This window comes from Nicotiana tabacum, chromosome 1 (genome assembly GCF_000715075.1).
Source record: "Nicotiana tabacum cultivar K326 chromosome 1, ASM71507v2, whole genome shotgun sequence".
Taxonomy (NCBI): Eukaryota; Viridiplantae; Streptophyta; class Magnoliopsida; order Solanales; family Solanaceae; genus Nicotiana; species Nicotiana tabacum.
The window spans coordinates 86,571,266-86,583,554 of NC_134080.1; the positions used below are offsets into that span (position 1 = coordinate 86,571,266).

At 37.1% G+C, this 12,289-nt stretch overlaps 1 protein-coding gene across 1 annotated transcript; it reads left to right on the plus strand.

Moving 5' to 3' along the window:
* The first annotated feature begins 365 nt into the window (after positions 1-365).
* LOC142162970 (uncharacterized) lies at positions 366-11,679 on the plus strand. The gene is made up of 3 exons (XM_075220202.1): positions 366-1,333; positions 9,617-9,794; positions 11,575-11,679. Exons 1-3 carry the CDS (start codon positions 366-368, stop codon positions 11,677-11,679), a joined length of 1,251 nt encoding a protein of 416 aa, XP_075076303.1.
* Positions 11,680-12,289: the final 610 nt, after the last annotated feature.

The window sequence follows — 12,289 nt, forward strand, 5'->3', positions numbered from 1 at the left end:
AAAGAAAAAGTTCACATATATTGTAGAAACTGATTCTAGTGATCACAGCTATGGAGGAGTTCTAAAATATAAATATGATAATGAAAATATTGAACACCATTGTAGATATTATTCAGGATCATACACGGAACCACAAATTAAATGGGAGATAAATAGGAAAGAACTATTTGGATTATATAAATGTTTGTTAGCATTTGAGCCATATATTGTTTATAACAAGTTTATTGTAAGAACAGATAATACACAAGTAAAATGGTGGATAACACGGAAAGTACAAGATTCAGTAACTACAAAGGAAATAAGAAGACTTGTATTGAATATACAAAATTTTACATTTACAATTGAAGTAATACGAACTGACAAGAATGTTATTGCAGATTACTTATCAAGACAAAAGTACTCAAACTGATGAGAATCAAGAATCGAAAGATATATTTGCAATCCTTACTACCCTATCATTACAGATGGATAGTATGGGCAAAAGATTACAACAACTAGAAAGTCAGCAGCATGACTATAAAAATGCGGAGCTAAGTCGATCGGAAGACTTAAAAATTCCAGAATTAGAAGGAGACGTTGGGAAACTCCAAAAAACCCATGACAAAGTTTGTTTACCTACAGCTGTAGGCACAAGCAAACAGGTGAATAAGAAACTACATACCAATGTAAATTTAAACAACGTATTTGATAAGCCATTTACATCAAAAAAGCCAAAAGAAGCAATAGCTATAACCCCACAAACTACAACCTATGCTAATATCCTACACCACAACAAAAAGGTATATAACCATATTACTCAAACATATATTGAGAATATATATAAAATTCAGACATTTCTAAACCTAAACCCCAGATCAACTACTACTACAGATCCAACACAAGATTATATAACCCAAAAACTACAGGGATATAATAGGCTAATAGCCCAACCAAAAACAAAAGCCAACCTAGTAAAGACATGTTACAACTACGGACTACTCAGCACCGTATATACCCACGACGGAGAAGAAATAATTGGAATACCAGAGCTATACAAAGCATTTGTCACCTTCAAAAGAATTACAAAAGGCAACCTATTCTTCATCAAATTCTATACAGCACCAGCTGAAATAATATATGATGAAATAAAATCCATTATACAGGTGATAAAGATAGGACTAACACGAGATATGATAATACCGGAAGAAATAGAGAAACAACCGGAGATACAGAAAATGGAGATACCAAGTTTCTATGCCAACAAAAGAATAATTGGTATAGCAACTATTATTCAAGAACTAGCTAACAATTATCTACAAGGAAATGCTATCTGGAGCTATTATTACAGAGACCAGTTAATGATATATGCCAACTCAAAAGAACTACGACAAGGAGATATGGATGAAGTCCAGAAATGGATTTTATCATTATTAAAGCCAGAAATGCAACCAACTACCAGAGCATTGAAAAAAGAATTTATTTCAAACGAGTTATTGACAAGATACTGCAAACTAGTGGGACACAAATATCCAGACCACATATGTTCAAAGTGCAACGGAGATGATAACTATGTACCAGAAGTCCAACTAGAATGAAGGTATCAGCAAGAAGACAAATGAAGGAAACAACTATTGAAAACAAATAATGTAAAGGGTCGAGTCATGTAAAAAAAAGTTGTAAAGTAAGAGTCATAATCATGAACAGTAAAGGTCGTTCATGAATAGTAAGAGTCATGTAAAAAAGTCGTAAAGTAAATAGTAAGAGTCATAATCATGAACAGTAAAGGTCGTTCATGAATAGTAAGAGTCATTTGTGAACAGTAGGAGTCGTTTTAATTTTCTATATATAGAATGTAAATCCGAGGAAGAAAGGACATCCTCATACTCACCTTCTCTCTCTTATCTTCTCTCAATAAAATATCTGATTATATACAAACTTCTGAAAGCTATGGAGCATTCAAACGAGTTACAAAACCAGGTAAGTTTATTCATAATCATGTTTAACTAAACTCTTATATTCCTTATAATCTCTTGAATATCATAATTGTTTATCATGTTATAGTACTGTTATAAAGAACATCTTGAGAAAGTTTGCCTGTCTAATAATGCTGAGAGTAGTTAAGCCCGGACTATGCCATCCTAAAGTGGAAACCAGTAGGCAAGGAAGCCGTTTAGGGGAGTACACAGAGTTGAGGCGATGTTAGGGTAAATGATTGAAGCATGAAAAACATGGTAGTGACCAGAAAAGATTGTTCAGTATAACTTATTAAAATATGATAAACAAAGAGGTTAGAGGGAATATGTTTAGTAAACACATGATAAGGATAAATAGTAAATCTGAATGAACAACCACACATATTTATTAGAAGAAAATATTGACTACAAAATACTTATATTATATATCTTTAACAGACTTAATAACGATGTTAAAAGAAAAATTTATGATATTTTAGTTACTTTTGAAATAATATATGTAATGGAACAAGCATTTACAGAACTAATTGTATCACAAGAAATAGATATATTAGATCTATATGAATTAGATTTATATTCAGATTAATGATCACATATCAAGTTAATAAAATCTGTTTATAAATGAATCATAACACTTTTCATTACATAAGATTCTATAACACCCATAAATGGAAACTTCTTAAAAACCTCAGTAACATAAATAGAAAAATAGATTGTGTTAAACACAATATTAAAACCTGCAAAGACATAATTAAATATAATAGATTACGTAATAAAGCTTTATTAACTATAGAGAAAGAAATTGAATTTTATAGAGATAATCTTGAGACTTATCAACACAGAAAAACAATAATTCTTACAAATATTAAAACAATGAATATATGTATCAGCAGGTATACATCGCAGTATTAAAATTGAAATGACCCCCCCCCCCCCCCAAAAAAAAATAATTCTTACAAATATTAAAACAATGAATATATGTATCAGCAGGTATACATCGCAGTATTAAAATTGGTATATTCACAGACCATAAGAGCCTGCAATATATCTTCAAGCAAAAAGAGTTGAATTTGCGACAGAGGCGGTGGCTTGAGTTTTTAAAAGACTACGATGTTAACATTCTCTACCATCCAGGGAAAGCTAATGTTGTAGAAGATGCCTTAAGTCGTCGATCTATGGGTAGCTTAGCACATGTAGAGGCTGAGAAAAGACAATTAACAAGAGAGATTCATCTATTGGCTTGTTTGGAGGTTCAGTTAGTAGACTCTGGCAATGGAGGAGTTATACTCCAAAATACTGCAAAATCATCTCTCATAGATGAAGTAAAGGAGAGGCAATACGAGGATCCAGAGTTAGTCAAGTTGAGAGAGCGGGTTCCACAACAGAAGAAGCTATTGTTAGAACTCAAAGGAGATGGAGTTCTCAGATACAGGGGTCATTTGTGTGTTCTAGATGTAGCAGGGCCACGAGACAGGATTATGTCAGAGGCACATTATTCATGGTATTTCATTCACCCTGGGTCAACAAAGATGTATCATGACATTAAGGATGTGTATTGGTGGAACGATATGAAGAAGAACATTGCTGAGTATGTCACTCAATACCCTAGTTGCTAGCAGGTGAAAATAGAGCACCAGAAGCCCAAAGGGCTAATGCAAACTATAGAGATCCTGACATGAAAATGAGAGGCGATAAACATTGACTTTATCACGAGTTTACCTCATTCTCAATATAAGTTCGATTCCATATGGGTGATAGACGATAGGCTCACGAAATTAGCTCATTTCGTACAGGTCAAATCTACTTACACAACAGAAGATTATGCAAAGTTATATATTAAGGAAATAGTGCGACTACACGGAGTGCCAATATCTATTATATCTGACTGTGGGGCCCAGTTTACAACATATTTTTGGAGGTCATTTCAGAAAGGTCTAGGAACTTAGGTGAATCTCAGCACAGCTTTTCATCCACAAATGGATGGACAAGTCGAGCGCACGATTCAGACGCTCGAAGATATGTTACGAGCATGTGTGCTGGATTTTAAAAGAAGTTGGGATGAACATCTACCTCTTATCGAGTTTGCATACAATAACAGTTACCACTCCAGTATCCAGTTGGCCCCGTACGAGGCATTGTACGGGCGCAGGTGCAATTCTCCTATAGGGTGGTTTGATGTTGAAGAATCTGGGTTATATGGTCCAGACCTGGTTCAGCAGGCCATAAAAAAGTAAAGCTTATCCGAGAGCGACTGTTGACCGCTCAGAGTCGTCAGAAGTCATATTCTGATGTGCGGCGACGAGATCTAGAGTTCAGGGTTGATGACGGGGTATTCTTAAAGGTGTCACCTATGAAAGGTGTAATGAGGTTTGGTAAGAAAGGCAAACTTAGCCCACGGTATATTGGACCTTATGTGAGCACGTGATTTTTGCCCTATATGAATTACTCCCATAAATTCAAAACAAAATAAATTTTTTTCATTTGTTTGCAATTTCGTAGATTTTTTTAGCATTTCTGTTAATTGGTTGCATTTTGTCAGTGTAGTTTAATTATTGAAAAATACAAAAATATACATTGCATCTTCATTTAGGATTTAAATTTATACATTTTGTAGATTAATTAGTAAATTAGCATTTTACAAAAATAGAAAATTACAAAAATAACTCATTTTTTGTTTGTTTTGGGTTTCGAATTTTGGTAGTTTTCTTTTAATTGGATATTTAATTATTAGTGGTAATTGTCATTTAGAGTTAAGTAATTTAAGTTGGTAGGATAATGTTATTAAGAATTAATATAGATTTTGAGTTTTAATTTGAAAAGAAAAAGAAAAGAAAATCAAAAATTGAGTCTCATTTGTAAAGACCCAAAATTGGGCCAGCTCGTGTTTTTAACAATCCCAGGCCCAACAATTTTTCCCCCTCAGATCCGGCCCGGATTGGCCCCAACTCGGTCCGTCCCATACCCCAACCAAACGGTGCCGTTTAGGCTGAAGTGAATCTCAGCCGTCTATGATCTTTAATCTAATGGCTAGGAACTGGGGTTTTTCACGTATATAATTGTCCGAAACTCCAACCCCCTACCCCCTCTCATCTCCTTCACCAGACCTCATTGCATCCGCCGGAACCGCCTACCTGAAATCGTCTCCACCGGCGGAGGTACTCCAATCGACCCCAAATTAACGCCGTAGACTCCCCTCCTTCTCCTCTTTCCAAATCTCCAAAATCCCTCCCTTGAATCCAAGCGGAACTCTTTGAATCTTGAATCGAAGAGGAAGGCCAAAACTCCAACTCACCCAATCGATCCCAAACCAAAACCACATAACCACCATACCCCCATCACACCTAATCCACCGTTGGTTTCATTCGAATCTGCTCAATGCTCCTCGAATCTTAAATCCGAGTTCGAGCCCTAAAAGTTCAAAACCAATTCCTGTTGAATCTGGTGGCATGCATCGACTCAAGCCTTTGTTGTTCATGACTAAAAGGTTGATTCATTGCAAAATTGATGATGTTCGTTTGTTCTTAATAGAGAACAAGTGATTAACATCATTTTCGTGTGAATTAGGGCATCAAGTGTAACTTCGAGTTCGATCGGTGAGTTTCTATCTATCTTTGTATCCATTTGTGGTTTTAGTTCACTTTTTATCCTTCTTCTTTTCTTCTCTTTTTCTCTTGTTGAAAACTTCACCGATTTTCTGATGTTTGAATTGTTCTGTTCCCTCCGAGTATCTCCCTTTTATGTTAGCCTCATTAGTTTAATTAGGTTATTTCTGATTTAATAACATAGTTAATTGCCTATTTAGTCGTGTTAATTGATTAGTAATTTAGTTGGTGTGCTTTGAAATCATTTCACGTTATCATGGCTTGCAGATTTTCTCTTCAAATAGATAAGTGTTCGTTTGGGCTTTGGGTTGTCTCAGGTCCATTTGGCAAAGAGCAGCCCATTCAAATTGGTTTGGGTTATTGGGTAAATTCTGACCCATTTTTGGGTCTGGTTTTTAGAGGTAATAACAGGGTCGTTAAGGGGTAAATTGGGTAGTCTAGGCTTGGGAAGCTTGTATAACTGAACTAGGAAGCTTCCTAGAAGCTGGGGTGAGGGGGCCATTTTGAAATTCTGAGGTTTACACTAGGGACTTCTAAGCTAAAATGAAAACTTCAAAAGGATTTAGGTGCAAAACTTAGCTTATTTCTGCAGCCCTAGTAGCTTGCCTATAAAGGCATTGTTACTTAGAGCTCAAGGCAGATTTTTGAGAGCTGGAAATCTAAAAATACAGAAACTGCAAAATTCTACTACTTTCATAGACTTCAAGAAGAAAGATTACTGTTCTATTGCATTCTCTTCCATAATTTCGAAGACTTTTAACTTCTGAAGAATTTTTGATTAATCTGGTGCTGAAATGAATTGAGTTTTGGGTGTTTGACGTTTGGTTTGAGGTTGGGTTATTATTCAATTAAGACTATCTTGTACTGCTTCGTATCCATTTTTCTGGTTTGCATTGGTGTTGCTGGTGCTGAATTCTGCTGTTACTCTGCTGATCTTTCACTATTTCTTTTTCTGTTTCAATCTCCAGGTACACATCTTTGATTTTAAGCATGTAAGCCATGGTTCATGAAGTGTTTTTTTAAGGAAATGAAGACTATGATGTTATCTCTGCTTAGCTCCTTTCTCAGTGTGTTTTGAGTTTCATATTGATACTGTAATAGGATTATTATGTAGTGTATGTTGATTCGTGTTTGTTTAAATTCCTAGATTCTATTGTTATTAGAAATGACCATCACTTTTAAGACCCATAAATGTTGTCTTTAATATTCAAGTTGTTAGAATGTTTGTTAATCACAATACTACTATAGTAAAGTGTGAGCATGTGTTGAGAAGTTGAAGTCCAGCTTTGTTTTCTTCTGTTGGTCGTGTGAAATGGTAAGGATGATTAGGAGTGGGATCTCTTTGGCACATTTTCTAGTCATACAAAGTTTCCAGACTTAATTTCTTTGTTTAGTTAGGTGTGTGTTGACTTAGGATTAATATATCTTGCTCCATTTCTACACTCAATTTGACTATGTCGTCTGTTCTGAGCTTTCTCGGTATAATGCAATAGCTAATATGATTCGTTAGTTTTGAATTCTTGTGTAGTGTAGTTGAGGCGTAGGTTCGGATTTACGTCAAACAAGGTTTTTTTTGCAATCCGTTTTTGGATCAACAATTTGTTAAGTAATTGCAATTATATTCCTTCTGTCCTCGCAGTTAGCATAGTTTTGCTTAGGATTACTTTAATAACATATTCATAACCGTTTATGCGATTGGATTTATTTAGCAGTACATACTCATATTCCCGGTCGCTAGTACATTTCACTTTGTCATTATCATTTGGCTTTTGATGTTGCTCAAGCTACTGTTTTTTTAATTATAGTATATCAAGAATGTAGTTGAGCTTTCATAATTCTTTCCTACAGTCCTTTGAGATCTACTAAGCTTACTTTAATTAGCCACAGTGTTTGTGTCCTTGTTACTATTAATGAAAGTGTGTTTCTTATATCGATTTCCTCTAATCGATTTAGAATTGAATATGTGTATCTTTCCACAATATGTGCATATATTGGACCTTTGCATTTCGTCTTAGCTGTAGGATCGATTTTTTTTTTGTAAAAAGGGCACAAACATCATAGTATATTTTGGATGCATATTAATCGTGATTGTGTACACGTTAGCGTGACATGATTACGATTCTAAAAATAAAATCAGAGTATGCGTTCGTGCAACTTCAAACAATTTTTTTTAAATAATAAAATAGTTGCTAATAGGCCACTAATCAATTTTAGTTTATAGAGTTTTGGGGTGTGCCATCTACAATTTAATTATTCATGGCCCTCATGTTAATAACCCAGATATAAAAAATGACAAATGTTGGTAGTTTGCTCTAGGCACGTTTAAAATACTATTGTGGTTGTGTATGCGTTTGCGCAATTTTGGCCAATTTTTCTTAATAACAATAAAGCGTCATCAATTGTGGACACGCTCGCGTGACATGATTTCTGACACGCCCAACAAATGGGTACACGTACGCGTGACCCGTTTCTAGATAATCCTCTTAATTAAAAGCGGTAAAAGGTAAATGCACATAGGTTTTAAAATAAGTAATTAGACAATTTTAGCCAAGTATAAATCACTAAGCGACCGTGCTAGAACCACGGAACTCGAGAATGCCTAACACCTTCTCCCGGGTTAAGAGAATTCCTTACCCGGATTTCTGTATTCGCAGACCATTAAATAAGAGTCAACTTCCTCGATTTGGAATTTTAACCGGTGACTTGGGACACCACAAATTATCCCAAGTGGCGACTGAATTTTAATTGAAATAATTAATCCCGTTTCGATTGTCACTTTAAGTTGGAAAAAACTCCTTTTTATGCCCCTTTACGGGGGTGTAGTAAAAAAGGAGGTGTGACAGCTCTGTCGACTCTGCTGGGGATAAGAACCCAGAATCTCTGGTTCAGGGTTCAAGAATTCGAGCTCGTTAATGATTTTTACTTGGCTTCATTTATTGTTAATATTACTGTATTCTGTGAATCTTTTGTGCTAAATGTTATTTGTTTACCGCTTTATTATTGTTCGAATTGTATATAAATGTTTTCTTACGCCACCCCTCTGAGTCTTCTGAAAATGGTGCACACGTTCGCGTGGCCCGCTTTTTCTGTAGAAATTATACCAAATAGAACGAGGTTGGGCAAGAGACAAGGCCGGGTAGACTTCAGTGCTCCCAGTACGTCGCCCCCTCTTCGGCCCCAGTTGTCCGCTCGGGTACCCAAGTCTAGACCAAAACCCCAGGAGTTAAACCTAGAAAACATAGCTTCATGCCGGATCCCTAATAGGAACGTTTGTTTGCATCATGTGCATTTGACTTAGGGGACTCAACACAGGGGTTGGGTCCATCTAGGACAGGTGTGCCCGAAACAATAGACCATCCTGATGCATTCTATGTGCTATGTGAATATTTATTTATTTTGGCTTGCATGCTGACCGGCTAGGGAAAATAAAGCAAAAAAACAAGAGTGATGTAGGGAAGGAAATAAAGCCCGGTTCTAAAGAAAACCTCGGTATTTGAAAAACGTCCCGAAGCTCTGCCAAAATTTTTCATAAAAGAAAGTTATTTCAAAAGAGTCAAACACTGTGTTCTTCCAAATATGTCAAAACTGACCAAACTACGCAGGTCTAATTCCTACCGGATGTGGGATACGTAGGCAACCTACATAAGGTTCGGCCTTATTTTTGAAAAAAAAAGAATAACAAGAAAAAGAAAGTCGGTGGTCAAGTGAATGCAGTGTAGATTTTTTTATCAAAATAAGCCGATCCAGCTTCGGCAATGTCTTAAACCGTTCTTGCCGAGATAGCCTCAGAGTATTTTTTAGTTGTCGAAAGGCTATTTTCGTAAAAGAATGGACAAGTTTGTGAAGGGTCATAAAATAATCCTCCCCAGGCTCAAAATTCATGTGAAATTGGGAAGGGGCCGCATTTGCAAAAATAGTCACTTGGCTAAAATTGGCATATAGGGGAAGAAATCATGGTCCTTTGATTTGTTTTTTTTTTCTCTCTTTTTTTTTCTTTTCTTCTTCAAAAACATGTTTACAAAAGGGTCCACTTGAGTCAACCCTAACTTTAACCTTCCACAGGAGCGAAATGAATACCATCCAGGATCCGCCAGAAGTGGTCAGGGAACATGCTCAGTTGCACTTGCGTATGTGGTGGAATGATCTAGCTGAAGATGGTCATAAATGGGTGAAAAAGCAATTGGGTGCTCTTATAAACATTTCTGAGATCAAACCACGGAAAGATTTGATCAAGGCTTTGGTAACTTTCTGGGATCCTATCTACAATGTCTTTCGTTTCTCGGATTTTGAGATCACCCCTACTTTGGAGGAGATAGTCGGGTACATTGAATTCGGACGGGGATTTGAGGAAGCAACAACTTATATTTCCAAGGGCTCCATCGGTGCACAAGTTCTTTGACCTCCTGAATATCAGTAAACAGACGAATAAAGAACGTGTGAGCAATGGGTGTTGTGCTTTCCATTTATATACTTCAGGTTCGGGCACTCTGCTGGTTTTGAAACGCATGAAAAGGGTCTGAGCAACAAACAAGACAAGGGCCTTTGGCAAATTCATCGCTAGTTCGCATTTATTGTGGCATTCTTGGGGATCATGGTTTTTCCAAATGAAAAAGGGACGGTGGATATTCGTATGGCTAGAATTGCACAAATCCTCACTACCAAGGAAGATCATACACTTGCCCCGTTGGTGTTGGCGGATATTTATCGAGCATTGACTTTATGCAAAGCAGGGGCTCAATTTCTTGAAGGTTGTAGCATCCTTCTACAAATGTGGTTGATTGAGCACCTTCGCTATCATCCCAGATTCAAGAGTTATGGTTCGAGCCTGAATAACTTCATCACTAGCTACGAGGAGAGGGTAAAAGATTACAACGCACCAGAAGGGTTTGAAGCATGGGTCTCTCACTTGAAAGTTCTTAATGCAGGTCAGGTCGAGTGGACTATAAGATGGCTCCCGGGGACAGAAGCCATCTATATGACTGCTACCAAAGGCTACCTGAGGTTAATGGGTGTAAGGAGTATTCAGCCATATGCACCGCAGAGGGTCTTGAGGCAATTGGGAAGGTATTATATTGTGCCGAAGATGAAGATCTAAGCACCCAGGTCATAGAGTTACATCCAGAAGTTGCATTGCCTGAGGCTGTAGTTCAGTAGGATTGGAATAGCTGCCGGTATCTAAAAAATGGCACCCAGGTACCAGACATCGCCAAGGGGGAAGTAGATCCAAATTACGCTGCTTGGTTCGAGAAAATGTCTTATGTAAATAATGAGCCAGAGCTTGAGAGATTCCCCAAAAGGCCTCATGTTCAAGCCTTTGATGATAAAATTCTGGAGAGGTTAGCCTGGGGGGAGAAGGAAAAGGAATATAAGGCCACCATCCATGATCTACAAGAAGAGCTGAGAAATGTCACCTTCAACAATGATTTACAGGCACGAGAGGCCGAAGGTGAGAGGAGAATATTGGTACAAGAAAATGAAGCTCTCAGAGCTCAGGTTCGACAGTTGAAAATTGAAGCCGAGAACCCAGGCCGAAGCAGGAAAGATGAAAGGGTCATTTTTAACCTTACTCAAAAGGTACGTGACTATGAAGATGACCTGTAGAAAGCTGAGTCTGAACTAGCAAAAGCATAGGCAAGGTTGGCTAAAAGCACCGAAAGGCGTGCAACTTTCGTTCAACAGATGAAAAAAAGATATGAAAGAGGGGTCACAGGTTGGGAAAAGGCAATTGGCAACCTCGAAGGTGAAATGGCTAAACAAGCCAAAAATTTTAAGGCTGAAAGAGAACATTGTTACGCCTTAATGGCACGGTTGGAAGAGGACTTACGGCACTTGCAAGAATAAAACCATGCTACCACTCAGGTCTTAGAAGCTAGATCCCGTTAGATTGGTCATCTGTTGCAAGAGAAAGGCATTATGAGAGAGTTCGAAGGATTGCTGACTACATTACTAGGAAGTACAGTGCATGTGAGGACATGACTAAGTCCGTATTTTTCACCACTGTAATGATCTTCGTCCGTCAGATAATGGAGGAACTCTATCGGCTTCAAGATGACATGGAAAGTAGGCCCGCTGCAAGATCGGTTGGTGTTCCTAGGGCAGGGTTGGAGGCATTAACGTATTCATGATTTTTCATCTAAGTCTATATTTCCTTTTCCGTTAGAGTCTATCAGTTGTTTGGAGTCTGTATTTTCCTTTTGTTGGAGTCTGTCAGTTGTTTTCGAGTATGTAATTTCTTTTGTTGAAGTATGATAGCTTATTTTAGAGTCTGTATCTCATTCTTTCATCAGAGTCTGTTAGTTTCGAGTCTTTGTAATAGCGTTTTTTGTATATATATGAAAATTGAAAATCCTAAAATATTTTGTTGCTTATTTTTATATCTCCCAGAACTACGCTCGGTCTGATTCATGCGGGGTCATGATACGTAGGCAATCTCCATAAGATTCTACCATAACCAAAAGAAAAAAAGAGGAAAAACAAGAGAGAGAAAGAAAAGAAAAGAGAGAAAAATAAGAAAACTAAGAGAAAGAAACAATGGCAAAACAAGAGGGAAATGAGAGGATGAAAACAAAGAAAAAGCAAAGGCTAGAATAAAAAAGAAAAGAAGAAAAGAAAGAAAGTTGCAAATGGAAAAGCCGGGATGACGCAAGCAGCCGATCAAATGCATGATAGAAACGGTTAACTGCTTAGGTGCATTCATTCCCCAAATGTGTGGTTACCAATTTGTTAAAAGCCCTA